Source organism: Lineus longissimus, chromosome 3, assembly GCF_910592395.1.
Source record: "Lineus longissimus chromosome 3, tnLinLong1.2, whole genome shotgun sequence".
Lineage (NCBI taxonomy): Eukaryota > Metazoa > Nemertea > Pilidiophora > Heteronemertea > Lineidae > Lineus > Lineus longissimus.
This window is the reverse complement of record NC_088310.1, coordinates 2,154,506-2,173,411: the sequence shown is the minus strand read 5'-3', so window position 1 is coordinate 2,173,411 and position 18,906 is coordinate 2,154,506. Positions and strand designations below refer to the sequence as shown.

At 41.9% G+C, this 18,906-nt stretch overlaps 2 protein-coding genes and 2 non-coding genes across 5 annotated transcripts; 1 reads left to right on the top strand and 3 right to left on the bottom strand.

The window, feature by feature from the left end:
* Positions 1–3,635: 3,635 nt before the first annotated feature.
* On the bottom strand, positions 3,636–3,707 carry Trnat-cgu (transfer RNA threonine (anticodon CGU)). The gene has a single exon. It is a non-coding gene; the product is annotated as a tRNA-Thr (tRNA).
* Positions 3,708–6,910: 3,203 nt separating this feature from the next.
* Positions 6,911–6,982, bottom strand: Trnat-cgu (transfer RNA threonine (anticodon CGU)). The gene has a single exon. It is a non-coding gene; the product is annotated as a tRNA-Thr (tRNA).
* Positions 6,983–9,259: 2,277 nt separating this feature from the next.
* LOC135484563 (transcription factor ces-2-like) lies at positions 9,260–9,931 on the top strand. The gene has a single exon (XM_064766166.1). The coding sequence runs from the start codon at positions 9,260–9,262 to the stop codon at positions 9,929–9,931; it is 672 nt and encodes a 223-aa protein (XP_064622236.1).
* Positions 9,932–11,817: 1,886 nt separating this feature from the next.
* LOC135485339 (uncharacterized) lies at positions 11,818–18,685 on the bottom strand. Of its 2 annotated transcripts, XM_064767233.1 has the most exons (7): positions 18,538–18,685; positions 17,627–18,185; positions 17,225–17,373; positions 14,489–14,581; positions 13,586–13,642; positions 13,137–13,233; positions 11,818–12,943 (listed from the first exon to the last, which is right to left on the bottom strand). In XM_064767233.1, the coding sequence occupies exons 2-7, from the start codon at positions 18,105–18,107 to the stop codon at positions 12,723–12,725; spliced, it is 1,098 nt and encodes a 365-aa protein (XP_064623303.1). In that variant the 5' UTR covers positions 18,108–18,185; positions 18,538–18,685; the 3' UTR covers positions 11,818–12,722. The 2 variants fall into 2 exon arrangements, with proteins under 2 accessions (XP_064623303.1, XP_064623304.1); XM_064767234.1 differs by lacking the exon at positions 14,489–14,581.
* Between the last annotated feature and the right edge of the window lie 221 nt (positions 18,686–18,906).

Sequence of the window (18,906 nt, the reverse complement as noted above, 5' to 3'; positions counted from 1 at the left end):
CACTGTGATACAAGACAACTGATTTGGTTGTACCGTGGTAATCATCTCACAAGGACGGAAAATGGAACAACCAACATCTGCCAGCTGGTTATCTGGTCAGGTTGGGAAGTCATTGACACAACTTCAAATGGTCATTTAGCTGTACAAGACAACTGATTTGGTTGTACCGTGGTAATCATCTCACAAGGACGGACAATGGAACAACCAACCTCTGCCAGCTGGTTATCTGATCTCACGAGACTGGCAGTACACAATATCTACCTGACAACTCTTTAAGTACAACTTGAGTACTACTTGGGACCACAGTCATCTTAAACGTGCCACCAAAATGACGTCAATATCTACATAAAAATACTTTACTTGATCAATTTGTCTACAGTGTAATTTTGGAAAGAAGCCCTCAAATTCGTTGTCAGTCCTCGTTTGATTTTTAGCCGTAGCACTAGCAGCCAATAGCTGGTCTCAAATCATCCACAACAATCAACAGAACATTGGGACCATGGGAACCTGTCGGTACTGTCTCATACCTTCGCCGTGATTGTTACCCGACATGACAAATTTTCGCCATCGCATACAGATGTGCAACATTATTTGAATCGGAATAATAAACTTGTCTCATGCAGGGTGAAACAAAAATGATAACTCAGTCTATTTATCTGCATTACCCAAGATAATTCATATATTCAATTTTTCCCCATAAGACCCTGACTGACCCAACGACCTTCTCCCCGATTTGGCGCTTTGACATTTTTTTACTCCTGATATCAATCCGTTCTTAATTGATTTCGTTTGCGTCACAATAACAGCAGTAAAGTGGTGACCCTCTGGTCTCACTGACCGTGTGAATGATAAGTGAAGTCACCTTACGTGGCCAGCTAAACTTTCAATCGACCAATCCTTCTTACAGGCTTTATTGCCTTCTTCACATAATTCTCAAATGACCTGCTATATCATCAAAAAGATTTCTGATTATTGCCTATAATATGAGCTATCTTAAGAGTCAAGTTCATATCAACGATATTCCGTTAAAGGGCTAGTATCCTCCTTATATAATGCGACAAAAAAGTCGCATTTTCCCATTTTGAATAAAAGAGCAGATTCATTGAGACATCGAATTTGATTGCCGTGCCTTTGCTGGCAGGGGACATTATTCAATCAAGCTAACGTAGCATTCTACATCATAAACATTTGCGGGTCAAGTGTGGTAAAGTTTTTGAAACTACAGGCACACGATGCCTTTAATGTTTGGAGAAATTGTCCGATATTTCTAACTGATGACCTTACAGTGCCCTACAGATGTCTTTGAAGCTAAGAGAATGGTATAACTGTTACGAAGACAACAAGTTGGACCAATTGAGATCATTGAGTCTTGTTGGTGCGGAGCGTGAGAATTATCCACATGATAGTTCTGGCAAAGAGTGTGGTAAAGAATTAAAGTACATGTATATAGGCCTAGAATTATACCCTCAAATCAACTTTCAGGATCAAACCTTGCAGAGATTCAGCTTCTTGACGGAAGGCTTCAAATTCTGGCCCTTTTCGTCTGTGCTTTCACTGCCATGATCTTTCATATCTTTCATGTCCGGGTGTAATGTTTTTGAGTGTTTCCGTTTCTGAGTGTTTCCACTAAACTGCAGAGAACGCTAAAACAAGTAAAAACAGAGTTCTCTCTGTTCCCCTATTGAAACGTCATAGTTCCTTGTATCTTATCGATACAAAATATCAAATAGACAAATCTTTATTCGTTGTTGATATTCTTGATCATACGAAAGACCAGTGTGTTGAGGTTCCTCTCAGGTCAACTCCTCTTGTGACCGGGTCTTGTCGTCCTTGCCACACCGAAAGATAACCTGGATTAGATCAGGATCGGGACCATCCAGGACACGATCTGCCCTCGATGTTTGATACAAATCCTTATTAGATCATGTGTCAATGGGAATCAGGTCAGGTATGACGACGGTACAGTGTGGGCACAGCCACCTTTGCATTCGTCATTCGTGTATTTTGTTTGATTGTGATGCGTCAGTTCCTTGACGTCAATCGGAGCAGCAGAACTTGGTGGTGCCAGGGGTTCTACCGATGTCCTTGTTTGTCATCTGCAGGCCAGAGTCCTCTATTAAAAACTTGTGTACATTACGTGTACATTGTTGTGCATAGGTTTTGGTAAAAAAAGTACTCATTGGACCAATCAATCTCCACAAAATTTTATATGTGTCAAGAAGAACCCTTTGCCAATAGCATAATAAAGTTTTAAAAAATTCCAATACCGATTGCCTGAGAAAAAAGATTTCCGTACACCATATCCATCAAAACGTCACTGGCGCATTGATATGGCCCTGTCAAAGTACAAGTTCTAAACTGACCAGTGAGAACACATTTTCTTAAATATATTATCAAAAAGCATATTTCTGTGATGGCCTGACTCTGTAGATTAAGAATCAACCACAGATTGAGAATTAATTCCACTTTGGTCCATCCCAGCCATGTATTTACCACAACTTGACATTTTGATAAGCTCTATGTGGTAGCTTTGTATTGTGTTGTGCGATTCATGAGTGTTGTGTATGAGTAAGTTGTGAGGTTGTGACTTTGTCCCTGGCAATGCTCAGACTGTCCTCGGTGTTGCATGTTATCCCAGGGGTGGCACGAGACGTCAAAGTTTGATAGTGCCCCCATGGCTAAGCAAACTTGCAAATATTGTTCGTTCTATTTTCATTCTTGGTATCAACGTTCGAACTTTCCGTCCATCGGCTGTTAATGATTCCAACCTTACTACTGCTCTAATGCAACATTCGTTGGGTTATTGAGCCAGTGATAACTTGACCATTAAGGTTGAACTTTGCAAAGGTTATACAATGTATTATATACTTGTCCATTTTCAACGCTCCGGTGATGTAACACGACATCAATGTCGCAGTTCGCCGATATCGTTCCATCTCTGTATACCTTGAGTTTATGGCTTCTGAGTGCTTCTATATCATGATAGCATCTCCAGGTGCTAATTAAATACAAAACTGAGAGAACTTACAAACAAAATCGGAATTGCGTATTGGACCATAAACAATGCAACGCGATCCCGGAGAGGGATATGTGGTACAAATCTCATTTTTGCATTTTACGAGATTTTATTTCTTGATTTGTTGATTTCTCGATTTACAGACACCCGGCATATCATCAAGGGTTACGATCATGCACACTGAAAACGAGACTGATAAAATGTTTCTTGCCAAACTCATGTCCTACCGCTGGTTGAGCAAGAATAAATGCAAGGCTAGTTTTTATCTATTACATGTATATGTGACTCACATGACTAACCGCTGTTTGGTCAGTTGCAATTATGATATTCATTGGCGATATGTTTAAATTGACTTTAAATGTCCCTTATATATTAGGTGTCATTGCTTCCTACAATAATCACTCAATCTCGTACTCAATCAGCCGGTCAAAACTGCTATTTCATCGAGACTTAGCCTACATACGTCGGTTGAAATGAGTCATGAGGGCTTGCCGGCCAAGGGCATCTTGCAACTAATTGCAAAAATAAAAGTCTATCTACTGTTTCGTATTACGGACAGTATGTCAAGTAATTGAAAAAGATACCACAATATTATGGAAAGTGAGAACGGCGAAAAAGAAGGCTCCAGCGGGACTTGAACCCGCGATCTTCGGTTTACGAGACCGACGCCTTACCACTTGGCCATAGAGCCTCTAGGTGAGAATAATGTGAGTTAATACGGTACCATTGAGTTATCGCCTATATGCGTCCGAAAAGGCATGCCGATACACCGTCGTTGTGCGTATATCCATCCGCCTGAAAGGAGAGGACTTTCACTATGCCGAAAAGGCGGCTACGTTTTCTTATACTGAGGGTTAGAATACGTGTACGTGTACGCGTACGCGTACGCCGAAAGGCCAACTTTTGTTTTCGAAATTTCCCAAATCAAGCACTTCGATAGCTTATTTTGTAGCAGCTTGTCAGTTGACACCGCCAATCAAATAGAACAGAACTACGCAGAGCCATGCAATTGACTCAAAAAAAGCCTCCGGGTTCATGATGTTGCGAAAGCTCATAATTTCACCATCAGAGGTCATGCCCCCCGAATCTAGTGCCTAAATTCGATACAAGATTTTGTTTTCTCTCCTAATCCCGAGATTGCGTAATAATGGTCCCCATCATGATTACGTAATGCTGGTCCCACAGCATACCATCACAACCCTGCGCCAGAGAGGCGACGAAGGTCGCTCAGAGGCCAGCAGCCGTGCGGTAACCCAACTATTATTGTTTCCTAAATGGTAATTCAAGCCCAATCTCCCTTCCTACTATAACCTGCTCTGACCTCTCCACTATTGGTTACGTAAGTGTGTAAGTGACACAGGTAACCTGGTCAGCAGGGCAGGAATCTCTACCATGACGTTTGGGGATTGCCCACATATTGACCAATCTCATTAGAGATTATTTATAAACGTAGGAGCCCTAGTATATACGTCACGGATTTCCCCTGTTGGTGAGAGGTCGTGGACAGGTCACGACCCCTGGACAAAATATAGCTGGCTGGAAGCATGCAGGTTCATCAGTTGCCAAACTCAAGCCTAGCTGAAGGAACCGTCAATTTCATTACAACATCGGGAATTTCGCCAGCATCGAAACCACTGACCCATTCATCGTGACTATAATGTAAGTATTACAGGGAATTATTTCTTTCTTGTAATTTCCATTGAAGAACACCATTCATGTAAGGAGTTGCAACTGGTTGGCAATCATGGTATTAGCAATTACTTATGCTGTTTTGTGGCAAAATGTTGGCTAATGTTCAATTTAACCCCGTAAGATTATGCTTAGATGTCAGTATTGTACTACCTTTCACGCTTGCTTTTTTGCTGCTGGTATTAAGACGCGTGGCTGTCAGTCCAGTTTCCGTTGCTCATGTTAGAAATAGATATTGAAGATGTACCAGGTCATTCAAGTAGTCACTTACGCTGCGTTCATCACCCAGCCAGTGAGTTATTTGTCTTCATCACATTCAGCTGATGACACCAGCTGAATCTGATGAATCAGAATCTACCTTCATATTCATTGGTACCACGTCGGGTAAGCATATAAAAACGGCGGGTCACAGTCATAATTTTAGGACTTGTTATTATTACGCACCCATGGCAAAATTGTTTTTATTCGAATTAATAGGCATAATAATACTTTGGCAATCCTGCAGTCTGTGCCGCGTAAGCTTTTAATGATATCACAAACGTAATTGAACGTCATTGTGGGATCGGACAGGTCACGATAGTCATACCAAACAGCAAAAGATTGATATATGAAACGCGTTATACATAATAATGATAATTCCTTACCTAATGTTATTGGGTGACAAAAAGTTCATATTGCACAATGAAAGATGACATGTAAAAAGCATAAACTAACGACTTTTTATCCAATATTGATAACCTATTGTGTTAGTTGATGTCCCTCAGCCGGTTAGTGCGATTATGTGATCATTTCTTAAATGCAACTCAAATTGTATGAGTTTTTTTTCTCTGTGTATTGAAATATCACTTATCAGTCTCTTGAAAACCTCGTATCGATATTCAATTATAGATTATCAATACTTGATATATCCTGGCCATTTTTACATCTTGTTGCAAGGGTAATGCGGTTATAATCTTTCATTTTGGCCTCACATGGAGTGTAATATAGAAATTACATTGCATTTACAAATATTCATGAAGCCTTGATATAGGGTCTATAGTATATACAGTTTTTCCCCAACTTCCTCCAGGACAAATACCCACTATAAAGATGAACTTACACGTGCTTCTATAATTTCTGATAAAATAAGCTTGTATATCTCGTGACGTTACCAGCGCCCCCCCCCCCCCCCGCTAGCACCAAGATATAAAAACGAGAACTGTCTTCATCAATTCTTGCTAGCTGGGTGATCTGACTGGGTCGAATTGTTTATGGTACCCCTGGACCACCATCCAATACACCTGCTGCAGGAGGCGTGGCACCGATACGGCAATTAAGTGGGTTATGTAATGAGGGTGATCCAAAGGCCAAAAGGTCGCGCCCATTGAGGATGAAATGGTTGGTGAAATTGCCTTGGTGTTGCAATACGTTTAACTACCATAAATCACTTGGTAGTCTAAACAAATTAAATTCTTGAAGTTGTCAAATACGGGTTATAGTAATCTACCAATAATCAAATATGGGTCCTCAAATCATATTTGTCAATAATATCAAGTTTAGTTTCGTTCAGAAAATTGGAAAATTTGTCATTGATATCAAGTTTTGATTCCACCCAGACCGGAACCAGTATACTGTTACGAACGCTCGTTACGAACTTGGCATAACCTCTCGACGATTCGGTCACGTTCACACGGCAACCAATAACGCCTGTAGCCATTTACCATCCAATCACACCGTTACTCGATCAGTCACAACATCGATTGCAACATTTTACAACATTGCATGCCAAGATCTAATCTAAACTGCATCCTATGATCAACTTTATGCAACATACTTGCCCATCATCGCATGTGGCGTATCTTTAGTCATGGGAACGCAATCCAATGATTTCCTCATAAACCACGCGCAGCCATCATCATCGCGCGTTGCGTGATCTTAGGCCCTTGGTTGCATAAAGTTATGCCCTGTTCTCCAACAGTGTAGCTCAGGGTCCAGACTTGAAGTCATTAGGTTATGAAGCCTTTGAGAAGCGGAAGCGACCGATAAACCAGACGGGAGTGTGGAGACATCGTAGCTGAAGAATTCTCACGATTCGATCCATTATGTAAAGTTGTTGTCATCAACTGGTTCGTCAAAGAGATGTATCTGGTCTTTGAAAGCGATATGATATCTTTCACCCTCAAAATAAAAGCGTCTTTCCTTCAAAAAAATGTCAAAAAGAGAAGTAGGCTCCAGCGGGATTTGAACCCGCGATCTTCGGTTTACGAGACCGACGCCTTACCACTTGGCCATAGAGCCGTATCTGACCTAACGACTATACGTTACTTCTATAAACTAGGCATTTTATAACCAACTGTCGCACAATCAGCTGGACTCCCATTCATGATCAATGATCTATCCCATTTCGAAGAGCATGCGCACCTAACAATGACTCAATATCACAAGGCATAGGCCTATATGCTCAATCAGGCTTGTAGGTTGTAGCATTTGTTTCATCAGAATATTACAAATGAATGTGTTAATTGGTTTCATTGGAACAACCATACAACAGTACAAAAGTTCTCAGTATTTGAAAGTGAACGACATCATTATAACAGCCTATCTCCACCTTTGCGTTTGAATACGCGGCGTATATCGCCCATTGCCTTTGGTTATTTCACGCCGCGGAAAACCTTGTTCTTTATTTGCCGCGTGAAATGCTTAAGTGGAGTTATGCCTTAACCAGTATGGTTTGTTGAATGTATCAAATGAATTGACAGGAGCTTGATACCCCTGTCAACTTATGTGATAATTCGACAAACACGGGGGTCAGAGATTCACGGTGACCGTTCAGCGTCCTGGGAATCAAACCTATTTATAGGACAGCTGTCCAATTTTATCTCGGGCAGGTTCCTGGAGCTATGTTCGAAACCTGTTACCCGATGTTGTCGCGTTATTGCATAAGGGCTCTGGTCCTTACTGAGACCCTTGTAGTGATTTGTCATCGCCGCGTCAACGGGAAAAAACGGGGGGAGATAATTAATTTGTCAAGAGATCTGAGATGGAGATGTGGCAGAGATTGTATTGTCGCGCCATCGAAATCTCGATCGGAGGCCCGGACTTTATATTTTGTCAAGTTGAAAACGCATTGATAGTCTCCGAACAAGAGTTGGCTACATTCTAGATGGCATCATGTGCGTCATCCAGTTTAACATTCGCGAAACTTTGGTTTGAATGACTATAATGTTGTCCACAAATAATGCCCACTAAGGCACATCTTGTTTTCATAACCGGGCCATTTTCTTGAGTATAATAGTATTGGTGTGCTTCTCGCAATTTTTCCTGAATACCCAAGAATAAATTTCCGACGCGGATTCCAAGGCGCGGATTCCAAATCTCACTGACCTCTCCCAACTCCGGTGATAGATTTTCACACCAAACACTCCATTGTTGTGTCGACCTTTTCACTTGCCCGTGGGTCACAGCTCATACCTGTGTCATATGTCACCACCGCTAATGGCACAACCAGTAACATCATGTAACACATCCTGATTTAAAACGGACATATCAAACCTCTTCAACGACCAATTCTTTAATTTGAGTTGTGCAACAATTGATGGGGCAGGGGTTGACGATATATTAGGCTACTGTTGTGTCTGCGAGCGCGAGGGTCGGGGTTGAGTCAGAGTGATGGGGAGTACCACCAGCCCGAGACCCCGGGTTGACCTGTTACGTCACCTCTTGAGCAACTCAAGAGGACCACGCAATCCTCGCGTAACGTGACGTTTGATATTATATCAGATCGTAATATCATACAAAGGAGGCCATCTTGGCGATTTTTGAGAGTCCACCGTGATTATTATTAGGCCTATGTCAGCTAGAGGTTGGCAGGGCGGGGTCGTTGTAGGGTCAGCACCCGGACGCCTGGCGTCTGTGGGGAGATAAATGTGGTATTCATCTTCGCAGGGGATGAGACTGGGAGCTTCAGGACCTGATCATGCTAACGTAATATGTGTTAATTTTGTACAAAGACGAACCTGAAAATACTTTCCAAATTGGTCCGCCGACTGTGGAATTTCATCACCATATATTTTTTGCTTGATGCTCACCAAACGTCTTTCGTCGTTCGTAGCCCTTCGTAAGGGTTGTGAAACCTATCTAATTTGTACGCACTAGTCTGTCTGCCATGCAAAGCAATTGGACGCTTATATTCCAAAACTTGCAACAGTATCTTTTTGATCAAATATGGTCAGCAAACAACGAACGAGGACTGTCGGCGTCTCAAGTTTTGTTGTCCAATGTTGATCTAGCCACTCAATTGCGCGTGTCGCATCCCATGATCTCAGGTCACGATCTCTGCAAATACTTGTTTTGGGTTGCGACAAAATAGTAAATGGCGAACGGTATCGGAGTTTTTATCTCCGCCAGTCGGTGCCATTCGCCAATAATTTCAATGATTCAATGATGGTTTCAGATGTTTATTTTTCAGCTTTATGTTTATTTGTTAATTCGGTGTATTGTGGTTTGGCAGTTATCTAACCTTGCCCCTTTTGATGTCTTTACAGATCAGTATATTACATCACACGCGTCTTGGCAATGACGACTGATGCAGTAGATGGTGTCCTGGACCTTTCCACCACGGCCAATAGCTGCAGTGAAGAAGAAGGTCCGCATCGACCGAGAGAAAGCGACGAGCATATGACGTCATCGGAGGATGAGCTGCATATCAGCGTTGATGAAGTCAGCGAGGACGAGGCACCTCCGATGAAACGACATAGAGGAGTAGTCCGACCGGTCGCGGGTCCTTTACCGTCAAATCATATTCCACTCAATATCGAAACAGCTCAGTCCGAACCCATTTCGCCGGGGACACGGCCTTTTAAACTTTACCAGTTCGACTCACTTCCCCCAGTGTACTCAACTCACGTTTATGGACAACCACTTCTGGACAATGCAATGTTCTCACCGCTAACGTCATATTTCAACAATAAAAAACGACGCGCTGCTGATAAACGGATTGAAATAGAAGATAAAAAGATGACTCCGACACCAGAAGATAGTAAGGACAATTCTTATTGGGAGAGGCGCCGAAAAAACAACGAAGCCGCAAAAAGGTCACGTGATACGAGAAGACAAAAGGAGGAACACGTGGCTATGAAGGCTGCATACTTAGAACAAGAAAACTTAAAACTTCGTGCACAGGTGGCGCTCCTAAAGAACGAGACTGCTAAACTTCACTTCATGTTGTACAATCGAGCTTCAACTTAAAGTGACCTTTACATTGTCTTTATGTGCCACAGAAACCTTAAATATTGTTGAGAGACAGTGCTGTTGTCCGAGGACAAATTCTTAAACAAAAACATTATCAAGAAATTCCAAAATCAGTCAGAAGTAACGTCAGTGAAACTCGTTAACGATAATGCGCGTTACTTCCGACCGGTACTGTAAATGACATTGAATTTGGCCGATTTCTCAAATGTTTGATAACTTGCCTTTTCTGCTGAACATTGAAGAGGAGACTTAACCTTTGCTGCTGCATCAAAGTTTTTCTTACTTTCGTAACAGATGACTGATACTTTGCATGTGTAAATATGTTATATAGAGAGCGTATATGTAGAGATTTAATTTTTTATGCCTTATAAAGGATTTCATTAACTAAAATGTGCCATCTTAATTTTGTTACTTCGTGGGTACTGATAACTCGATCAGGAGCCGTGCCGACGTATAAGTTGACATCACCTCGGGTGTAATGAAGAGGTTGTGCTGCCTTCTGAAATGTCGACAGCTGCTTGCCGAATCTGTAGTATATTCTCTCCCTGCGAAGTGAAGAGTGGTTAAACAACACCAAATCTGACATGTATGGATATACACTCTTGGATCGCATCCAGCTCCTTCGGGACACAACGGGAATCTGCTGTGTCTTCAGACAGAACGTGCAAATGTTGGATCAGGTCAGAAACGGCAGGCGAAGTGTCTTGTTCTAATCAGGTTTGGAGTTATATACATATTCCTGCCGCCCCTCCAATTGCTGTCTGACCCCTCCCTAACACTTAGCTATAAATGTCACAGTTTACGTCATCTTAGCCAATGGTTGATATTCTGGTCCAGGGTTGAGTGGCGGACAGAGTGTGAACTGCACGGGGACCACGTGCATCCGTGACTGGATTCCGATACAGAGACAAAACAATGGTAAAGGGGCAATAGTAATAGCTCTGAATAGTCCCAGATTCTCAAATTTGTCGCGTTTCACAATATCAGCAAAATCCAGACAAACTGTGATTGACACCCAGGAACGAAAAGGGCATTGTCCACAAGATATCAAACCCAGTCATCGGGCAACCGCGCCAAACCCCGGGCAATATTTACCTGGGTCAGATTCCTCGCGTTGTTGGCCCTGGGAGATAAATGCTTGAGTCTGACAAGTGTCTCTTTGGGGTGGGGGGTTCTCAAACTTGCCCAGTAGGCACGTGATACCCGTAAAGAAATTAGAAAAGCGCATTTTTGAATTGGCGCTGCTCATTATGTGCGCACTACATGAGCAACAAGAAGGGGACATGATTGTAATGGAAAAGGAGGAAGCCTAACGGAAGTTTGTTGCATGAGAAACGAAAAGGGCAAATATATGGAAAAGGAGGTGTACCAGTGGCGACGATTACAGCGTGACACTGACAGGGATCAAGTACCTTGATGCTCCATTCTGTTCATGTGGCAGACGGGACAGCCGCATTTGCATTTGGTTGTGACTGTGTCCCTCCTCAGTGTTGATGGCAGACACTGTAAACATTTACACTGTTTAGCCTATCTCCACCGATATTAACGACATGGTTGTGACAGTGTCTCTATGATGTCAAACTGGTTGTGGCAGTGGCTCAAGGTGGCTTTGTCAGGGTGTTTACTGTAGCCGGATTGTACCAGTCCCAACAAGGATGCGCCCAATCATTGACAGTGCCTCCAAAGCCATCATCAAGGCTGTGGTAAAGATTCTGGTGGCCATGCTCTCAGACAGGCTCAGACGGTAGAGCATATTCAGGGGAGGATTGCCAGCCAAAGGGACTTGATTTCCTAGTGCAATGAACAAGTCTAGCAATCAGGAGCAGAGTACACATCTACATGTATTCAGAACTTTTAATAAACATCAGGAAATACACTTTTTCATAACGAGAGAAATTTATTCAACTAAAAGTATTGCAATATTTATACAGATGTCATCTAGTTTTGATTGAAAGAAGCTACATATACTACCATTTTTGCATAGCAGGTCTACAATTGTTAGTGTTTCCCAAACCCAATGAAAACTGATAAAGCATAATAATAAATCAATTAGCTGAGACAATCTTGATTCTAGTAATACTTCTGTAACTGTGAGTACCAAATTGCTTGTCAACAAACAAAATAAATTAATAACATAACCAAATTGCAAGGATTTGCATTAAGAATGCTCCTACATGATTATCTCTCCTATTTCAACATAACCTCAATAATCCTGTGTGAAGAAGGCACACAGACTACATCTGCATTGTATCAAAGTCACAAGATGTATCACAGAAAAGAGCCGAAAGATAAGTGTCAAGTGTAAATATTTGGACGGGGTTCGATGAAACAGGTTCAAAAGTCACAACATCAGAGCATGGAAGATGTGCAAACATTCTGAAACTCCAACGATCACAGCACTCAGAATGAAAGAAATTGAAACCTGGCACAATGTGATTCGAATAAACAACTAAATACAACACGTTGCTAGCAAAAGACATCCGAATTCTCAAGAAGGGTAAACCTGAGATATGAGTCATGGACATCTGAATATGTCAGTGACACTGCTCTTAAGGCAACCTCGAAGACATAGTCACAATCTCGAAGACATAGTCACAATCACGAAGACACAGTCACAATTACAAAGACATTTCTCGGTACAGGACAGAATTGTCATGACAGAACTTCCTGTCACGGCAGGGAGAAGACGGTTAAATACTGTGTTTATCATGACACATAGCTCCGTGTCTTATTGCAACTGTTGCTCCATCTGATGATAACAGCAAAAATACTGACAATCGTCACAGGGTCAGTCCACATCATAGAAGTCCCGTATTCTCTTGGCAAGTATCGAGCAGCGTAACGTCGGTGATATCAAATGACGATGAAGAATTTGTACAGTTGCCGCAACACTTCTCTCCCACACTTTGAAAACCTCAAACAGCGGCGCGTCCACTTTTTTCTTCCTCCATTCAACAATTTGTTCCTCAATTATTCCTACCTTTCTCGCCAACATCCTCCAATCAGCACCTGGAACAAGCAAAGATTGCGTGAAGAGCTTTACTGGTAATTTGTTTCTTCTAAGGAGCTGTATTGTAGTGGCTCAGTTCTCTGACAAGCGGTAATGAGGTCCTGGTTCAATCCCTTCTGTTGGCTTCAGATTCTAGGCCGGTCTCTTTGCCCTGTATGTCCCACTCCACTCAGGTGTACAAATGGGTCTTACCTGAAGCTTTCTCTAGACTGAGTTCATTGGACAGGTACTGCTTGAGGAATGGATTCATCTTACTGATATGGGTGTTGGGTGGCAGTTTTCTCTGGGGCTGAAATCGAGACAGGGATTGATGACTAACTTTAAGAGAGGGTGTTCCCCATAAGGCCAGGTTGGTTCATATAATTACATATTGTCAACTGGAAATTAGAAGCAAACAAGGCTACAGAGCAGTAACAAGATAAGCTAGCCCCCTAGAAACTTGGCCACTGTTCAAACTTGGGAAACCTCAAAGTCAACTTCAAATTTCAGATTTTGAACCAATGAACAAGGCCTGTTTCCATCTCCAAATCATCTTATGTGCCAACTGATAGGTAGGTCTAAATCCAGAGGTCGCCCTAATGTCACTCATTACTCAGATAAGCTTCTGCTATGATACACCAATGTTGATCAGAGATACATACCAACATTTTGTTCAAAGTGGCACCGAGTTCCATCGAGTTCTGATGAAGGGTTTTGATCTGGAAATACAATGAAATAAAGTTAGAAAAGCTCTAGAAACCAGATAATAGGTGGTTGTTTCTCAAAAACACAAACTACCAGTTTGTACATGTCAGGATCACACTAAATGCCTGAATTAAAGGGACTTTTTAAAGGCACTAACTTTTTCCTTAGTTGAAGAATATTTCGAGATGATCTAAGCTCTTAGTAAACTACTGACTGAATGATAACTCAAGAAAACAGATGGTGATTCCACATTGTTAGAGCATTTACATGTGTAGAGTTATTCATGTTATTGTTTTATAATACTAATTCACTGCTACAACTCTGAACTATAGATAGAAACAATCGCATATCATTATTGCCCTTGATATGGGGTTCGTCCTACTGAAACCTAAAGATTATGGTAGTGTTAAAAAGGTTATGGATTGTGTCATTATTGCTAGATGTAAAAATGTTACATGTTAAGAAAGAAATACAGATTGACTTGTGATCCTGAAAAAGAAGCTAAGACTACCAGTTCCCATGATGCACCTGCTTGCTGTTTCCCATCTATGATTGCCTAGCTTGGATTTCCTACATCTCATTTTATCAAATCTATTTTGTCACTGAGATGAACAGGCTGCAATCAGTCAGTTGGTACTGATAATCTATTTTTCTCGACTTTTAAACTAATCAGCATGTCATCTTTTCTGCAGCCTGTGTGAATCAATTTACAACCAAAATAATGGTTATCTGAGGGTTTGGTCCCCATGTATTTTGACACGTAAGGTAACAGCAAGCTAGTCATCTAAGACATAAGTTTTATTTTCAACAGCTCAGTACTGCTACCCTGCATGTATAGCATGCATCAAGGACAGGGGTACCTTCTGCTGAATGATATTGTTGCGATATTTTATCACGGTGTCTGGTAAACTCGGGAAAGACAAACTTCCATCGGATGTCCCAGAAACTGATTCCTGAAAACAACATTGGGGATTATTATTATCATATGTTGAGGAGAAAAGACTTCCTCGGCTGTGGCACAGGGAATGATTGTGTCAAAGATGAGAAAATGTGTCCTTGGTTGTGAGAGGGGCGTGGTTGTGACAATGATGAGCAAATCTGTCCTTGGCTGCAAAATGGGGCATGGTGGTGTCAACGGTGAGAAAATGTGTCTTTGGTTGTTTTTGGTGAATGATTGTGCATGTCAACTGATGAGAATGTGTGTCCTTGGTTGTGGGACAGGGAGTGACTGTGTCAACTGATGAGAATGTGTGTCCTTGGTTGTGGGACAGGGAGTGATTGTGTCAACTGATGAGAATGTGTGTCCTTGGTTGTGTGACAGTGAGTGACTGTGTCAACTGATGAGAATGCGTGTCCTTGGTTGTGGGACAGGGAGTGATTGTGTCAACCATGAGAATGTGTGTCCTTGGTTGTGGGACAGGGAGTGATTGTGTCAACTGATGAGAATGCGTGTCCTTGGTTGTGGGACAGGGAGTGATTGTGTCAACCATGAGAATGTGTGTCCTTGGTTGTGGGACAGGGAGTGACTGTGTCAACCATGAGAATGTGTGTCCTTGGTTGTGGGACAGGGAGTGACTGTGTCAACCATGAGAATGTGTGTCCTTGGTTGTGGGACAGGGAGTGATTGTGTCAACCATGAGAATGTGTGTCCTTGGTTGTGGGACAGGGAGTGACTGTGTCAACCGATGAGAATGTGTGTCCTTGGTTGTGGGACAGGGAGTGATTGTGTCAACCACTGAGAATGTGTGTCCTTGGTTGTGGGACAGGGAGTGATTGTGTCAACTGATGAGAATGTGTGTCCTTGGTTGTGGGACAGGGAGTGATTGTGTCAACTGATGAGAATGTGTGTCCTTGGTTGTGGGACAGGGAGTGACTGTGTCAACCATGAGAATGTGTGTCCTTGGTTGTGGGACAGGGAGTGATTGTGTCAACTGATGAGAATGTGTGTCCTTGGTTGTGGGACAGGGAGTGATTGTGTCAAACATGAGAATGTGTGTCCTTGGTTGTGGGACAGGGAGTGATTGTGTCAACCGATGAGAATGTGTGTCCTTGGTTGTGGGACAGGGAGTGATTGTGTCAAACATGAGAATGTGTGTCCTTGGTTGTGGGACAGGGAGTGACTGTGTCAACCATGAGAATGTGTGTCCTTGGTTGTGGGACAGGGAGTGATTGTGTCAACTGATGAGAATGTGTGTCCTTGGTTGTGGGACAGGGAGTGATTGTGTCAAACATGAGAATGTGTGTCCTTGGTTGTGGGACAGGGAGTGATTGTGTCAACCATGAGAATGTGTGTCCTTGGTTGTGGGACAGGGAGTGACTGTGTCAACCATGAGAATGTGTGTCCTTGGTTGTGGGACAGGGAGTGATTGTGTCAACCATGAGAATGTGTGTCCTTGGTTGTGGGACAGGGAGTGATTGTGTCAACTGATGAGAATGTGTGTCCTTGGTTGTGGGACAGGGAGTGATTGTGTCAACTGATGAGAATGTGTGTTCTTGGTTGTGGGACAGGGAGTGATTGTGTCAACTGATGAGAATGTGTGTCCTTGGTTGTGGGACAGGGAGTGATTGTGTCAACCGATGAGAAATAGCGTCTTTGGTTGTCTCCTTTCCTGGATGTGACTGTAGTGCATGATAAAGGACTGGTAGTAATGACAAATTGTACAAAATTAATTAAGGGATGTCTCAAAAACAAACTGACATTATGTGTGTTGCGACAAAGGACACAGACAAATTAGATAAAAAACAAATCCAAATATTACATGTGTACACATATTCAACTGTGTTTTTCAAAACGTAAGAAAACAGAGATTTTTTAGATGTTTCTTACGACTCTCTAACACATAATTGATAATGCCCAAGGGCCTCAAAGTGAGATCAGAAGTCTGTTAAAAGTCTGTTTACCTCCAAGGCAAAGTTCACATATTCTGTATGGAATAAAACATTAATGTACACTGTGCAAATATCATAACAATTTATAGCATTAGAGATATGTTTGCAGGGCCTTTGGTTTGTTTTCTATAGGATCAGTGGTATGTGCTTGTACAATGGTATAAATGACATACCTTACTGTATTCTTTCTTATTCTGAGGATAATGGCCTGGTTTGCGTTGAATATAAAATTGCCTCTGCCCTGCAGCCATGACATGTATGACACTGACAAATTGGACATTAGACGGCTAAGGTGATTTTCAGAGTAAAGACTGTATTAAACTGATCATTGAGAAGCATTCATCCATCAAAAAATGGTCTTGTATGAGCTGGTAAATCCTTCTTCAAAGCTTTTTTTGCTTAAAAAATGGCCAATTTTAACACTGCTATTCCAGTATAAACTGCCTAGCCTGTTCCCATCTGAAATATGGCTATGATTAGATTACGATATAAGTTAAAAAACACAGCAGAAATCAGGTTCCATTACACTTGGGACATTATTGAAATAAGTTATAAAGTACCAGCATCAATCCACAACCATACAACTTTTCATCAGAAGGTATTCATGATTTAGTTACCAAAATATCTAGTCAAATAGGGACTGGACAAGTTGGGTATGGATTTGGTAAACAAAGGGACTATCAGCCTTGATCTATGACAATACTGACCTGCTCAATCTTGATTTCAGTCGCCCGAATCTGTGATTCCTTGCGATCATCTTGTGGGGTCTTCTTGCCTGTACCAATCTGAGGGAGTCGCTTTCCTTGTGACTTCTTGTTGGTCATTAACATACCAGCATCACTGTCTTGAAATGTAACTGTAACAGAGAAAAGTGATGAGGGTAGCTTACAAACGCTACACACGGTTGAAGGAGCATAATAATGAATCAGGTTGAGATGGGTTTGCTGTATCTTTGGTTCAATAATTTGGCTGAAACATGAACAAAGAGTTGTAGAGTCAAAGAGAGTAGAGACAAAATGCTCTTCAGTTGAATTTCTCAATCAAAACATTGATATTTAGCTCAGAATCTCCTCTGGACCTATGAGCACAAGGCTTATCTTTTTTCTCACCAATTTTGTCTTCTATAGAGTCTGTCAGAGTGAACACAGATGCGAGATCACGACACTGTCTTATACTCCTCAGGCCGTCCTCCAACATGAAGATATGCTGGGTCAACCTGGCAACCTGACAGTTCTGGTGCGTCACCCTTGTCTCTAACTCCTCAACTCGAGTCTCTAGCGTATCCTTTCCGTGATCACCTGACACAATCTTCGAGATCATCTCCAAAATGTCACTAGTCTCAATATCAAGAATATAAGTGTCTTCAGTAATTTCGTAATCCTCTTTATTTGAATAATCGACAATCTTTGTCATGATTAATTCCAATTTATTCTTCATGTCATCAGTTTGTTTTGTGAGTACTTCAACTTTTTCTGTCAGAATTTTGTTTTCAAGTAACATTTCCTCCTGTTGTTTTTTAGTCCGTAGTGGAGACACACCACCACGCCCCGCCTTGGGGACAGAGTGTGATGCAGATGCTTTCTTGGACATGGTGAGTTCCTTGTGGATGAACCTATTTCAGTTAAGCTAGGGCATCATTTGTCAGATGGAATGGGATGATAATCTGATCTGAAATAAGCAAATAGTTTACTATCAATCTTCCATACTCAATTCAAACGCGGCTGAGGCCCACTCAGTGGCTCAACTAGCCCCAACCCAGTCACATCCAAAGACTGGTGGGTTGCCAACTGGGCAGAGTGAAGACGGAACATAGGACACACCACAGAGTGAAGACGTCTTCAACGGGCCATAAGTTAAGCCAATCTAGACAACACAGAGGATCTGGGAAGAAACATTTATTTCATGTCACTGCTGACACTGCACGGTCACAGTCCAGCTAGATGAAGAAAGTGAAGTCAAGACAAATATGGATAAATATCTACAAAGTAGTCTCATATTCATAGAGTAGAGATTCACTTACCAGGAAGGCTTACGGAGTGGCATCATCGTCGTCCTGACTAACATTTAACACATCACATGAAAGGAACTACGATATCACTACCGGTTTAGGTGACTGTATAGTGGGATTTTTATGAAGTTCCTTGCAATTAGCTTCCATATTGTTTACACGTTTATATGGTACCCAAATAGGGTAATAGTAAAAGGTGGAATATTCAGAACGTCTGGTTACCGGGTTTTGGTTACTGTAAAGACGCTCAGGTGCCACATTTAACAGATTCTGTACAGGTGTTAACTAAAGGGCATATCGCTTCTATTGTCTCAATTTTTCCCCATTGTTCTCTTGATTCGATTTTGACAGCTCGGTTATCCGTACCTTCGCTCCAATGAC